General features: G+C 34.2%; 1 protein-coding gene across 2 annotated transcripts; it reads right to left on the bottom strand.

Annotated features, from left to right (window-relative positions):
• Positions 1 to 232: 232 nt before the first annotated feature.
• Positions 233 to 2,473, bottom strand: LOC110620291. 2 transcript variants are annotated; one of them, XM_021763973.2, is made up of 2 exons: positions 1,720 to 2,473; positions 233 to 857 (listed from the first exon to the last, which is right to left on the bottom strand). In XM_021763973.2, the coding sequence occupies exons 1-2, from the start codon at positions 2,298 to 2,300 to the stop codon at positions 365 to 367; spliced, it is 1,074 nt and encodes a 357-aa protein (XP_021619665.1). In that variant the 5' UTR covers positions 2,301 to 2,473; the 3' UTR covers positions 233 to 364. The 2 variants fall into 2 exon arrangements, with proteins under 2 accessions (XP_021619665.1, XP_043814756.1); XM_043958821.1 differs by having other exon boundaries at positions 233 to 851.
• Positions 2,474 to 3,407: the final 934 nt, after the last annotated feature.

Raw genomic sequence — 3,407 nt, 5'->3', positions numbered from 1 at the left:
TAGAATAAAACATTCCTCCCAAAATTCTTCAGTTAATCACATTATACATCAGAAGATTTACTAATCATCCCAGAAAATAGAAAATCTTTTTTTTCCTATCAACTTAAGCATTAAAAGCAATTAATTTATAAGGAAAATTTGAATATTCATTGAGATACAAGAGCAGAAACTTGAACTACGAAGGGAATCAATTCAGGGCAATTAATTGGGTTTGGGAGAGCAGAAAGAACTCTCACTGTAATGGATTTCATATTATTCATTGAGAATTAATTTGTATGGAAATTACACATAAGGGTAAGGGTAAGGGTAAGGGTAAGGGTAAGGGTAAGGGTAAGGGTAAGGGAGACGCTAAAGGAACAAAATATCAAACATCTGGGCTAAATGATTTCTTACAATGAGCAATAGCTGCCTGAATAGAGTTATCAGGGGCAGCTGATGAAATTTTGTAACTTTTAGCCGGAAATCGCTGGTGAATTGGGGAGGACGTAGTTGAATCAGCACAGCCTTTTATTCTTCTTTCTCTGCGACCAATACTCCTAATGCTCATGGTCATGGCTTCTAAAACCCCTCTAGCCGTGTCCCAGTTCAGTTCTATAACTGTTGACTTCTCTCCTTTCTTCCTTTCCACTGAACACTTCTCCACTGTTTGCTTGGTTAGACTCTGGTTATATCTCCAAAATTTCTCTCCTCGTACTTTTCCCTTGTCAACGGAAGATTTTGCCTGGGAGGCCTTGAGAAACGATGCAAGTAATGTTCTGAATTTTAGGGGACGAAATATTGTAAAGACCTTCGTCATGGTGCCATTGTTTACAGTCGTCCTTGGTGCAGTTATCTTCAATGGGTTGCTTGTGCTATTACTTCAAAACAAGAATTCAAAGTGAACAATTCAGTGTAATTCCATTAACAAAATTTAGCGAGTAAAAATTCTACTGGACTACGCTTTTTCATGTCAAAGTTTTTTTTTGTCTCAAACAGATTAAATTTATTGAAAATTTAAAACATAAAATATATCTTGAATTTATATATAAAATATGTGAAAATTATTTATTTATTTATTGATATGATCCATTTCTATTATAAATATAAATATTTATGGCACCAATAGACTTATCGTGATGGTAAGTATATCTAAATAGATATGAAAGATATAATTTTAATTTTTGATTTTGATTTTTAAAAAAATATAAATATTTATGAAGAGATAGTTAAAAAAATATAGTAAATTTTGAGAATTTATATATTAAATTAAAATAATACATTTGTATATAAATTTATAGTCGATAATTATAATAAGAGAAATTCATAGCAAGTTAATAAAGATTATTACCGAGAAATTAAGAATTTGGTACTCATACAATATATATTTAATATTTTCTCCAAATCAAACCTTGAATTCGTTACTTTTCCCACCCAATTGAAAGGCATTGGCAATTAGTTTTGAAAAGTAAACAAAGACCCAAAAAAAGCTTTGCCTAAATGTCAAACTTCTCATTTCTACGTTCATACCTTCCTACCTACTAATCTTATCACGTACAATAAGTAATAACAAAAAGAAAATTTGAAAATAAATAAAGAGGCAATTTCTCATTGAGGAGTAAATTTAAAAATTAGAAAAGCAATTTTCTTTCGCTGAATTGGCCGGATTAATTCACGAGTGAAAATAAATAATATGTTTTAAAAATGACTGACGTACCCAACAAGTATGGCACGTGCAAATACCTGACAGCTACGAGGTCCAAGTGGTTGGCGTCTTGAGAACGGCCATCTCTTAGGTCAATCTCCGACGATTCCCCGATATTGTAAGTGAACGCATTGACAAAGCGATCGATTGCCGGAAACTGTGCCTTGCTTTTAATAGTCTTCTGCAAGCTAGAATTACAAAGCTTGTATTCCTCCTGTGAATTCCGCTGACTTTCTGCCTCTGTGGAGGAAGAGCTGAAAGTAAACACCGAGGAGGAGGACGACGACAAAGACGACGTACAGTAATTCACAGACTCGTATGGCTCCGTGGTTCTTGTTTCGGCTGGGAGGAAAACACCGGATGAAAGTGATATACGAAGCTCCATTTCATCATCATAACAGTTCTCTCCTCCATTGCCGCCACCAGTATCACCATCACCGAGATATGCCGCGGGTTCAAGCGCAATTTCAATATAGGATTCGTCATCGTCATGATCAGTCTGATCGTTATCGGAGAAGATAGTGAGAGAGGAAGAGGAGTACTTGAAATCGTAGCAGCTGCTCAATGAGAAACTCTCTTCCAACTCCGGATCTCGAGATTCGATGGTCTTGCTTTCCATGATCGTAAAGATCAGAATTTAGTGTTTGTTGGAGATGTGGAGTTTTGGGTATCATCCACTTATCCCTGCTTATATTTTTCTCATTTCTTGATCTTCCTAAGCGTTCTGGGACAACTCCATCATCCAACAATTTCAGAGCGAGAAAGATTGAGGTCTCAGGACTTGGGGAACCCTTAATACTTGAGGTTCGAAGAGTTCATTAGCAAACGCCTTTAATTTAAATGGTTCGGACCGTGAAATCGAACAGATACCGGCCTAAGTCAAATTTTGAACTGGATCGGCCCAACGATTCTGGTTCTTCGAATCAGACTAAAACTATTTAGAATGGATCAATTTCGTCCCTCCTTCAATCAGAAACAGCCCAATTTATCTTTTTAATGTATGGATTGATTTTATTTTTTAAAATATTTCTAATAAATATCAACAAATGACATATTCTATTTTATTTATAGTTTTAAAAATTCAACCAGCACCATAACCAAAATTAAGTTGGAGCCATTTTAACTGCAATTTTTTCAAATTGATATACCTATGAATTAACAATTTGAATTCAAAATCGGTCGTAATCGATTACTCGAAATTGATTCTGTCAAATTAAATTTAATATTTGACCGTTGAAGTATGTAAGACTGTACAATTTTTTTAATCTTAAATATTTAAGATTGACCCTTGGCCAGTATGTTTTGTTGTTTGTTAGGAGAGAAGATCAGTCTTGATTTATCCAGCTGAAACTACGTTAGCATGGGATGGGATATTTAGGCAGAATAAGAGCGAAATTCTGGAGCTCACTTTCTTTACGCCCTATTTGGAAGAAATATTAAATTTTGTTTATTTATTTATTAACTGGATTAAGTGCAATAAACTGTATTTTAACCAAGTGGGGTGTACCTCACATGCATCTTGACAGACATAATCGATCTATCATCATAATTGTGGTAATTAATTGGGGACCATAGTTAGATGGATTTTTAATTTCTGTCCTTTCATATCATACAGGAAGCCTTGCGTATAAAGGTTGAATTTTAGGTAACTGTTTATCAGTTATTAAATGGATTGATAAAATATATATAAAAATCCATAGTCATAAGTTTCATTCTTCTTTTCTCC

Source organism: Manihot esculenta, chromosome 8 (assembly GCF_001659605.2).
Source record: "Manihot esculenta cultivar AM560-2 chromosome 8, M.esculenta_v8, whole genome shotgun sequence".
NCBI lineage: Eukaryota > Viridiplantae > Streptophyta > Magnoliopsida > Malpighiales > Euphorbiaceae > Manihot > Manihot esculenta.
This window is presented reverse-complemented; position numbering and strand designations above follow the sequence as displayed.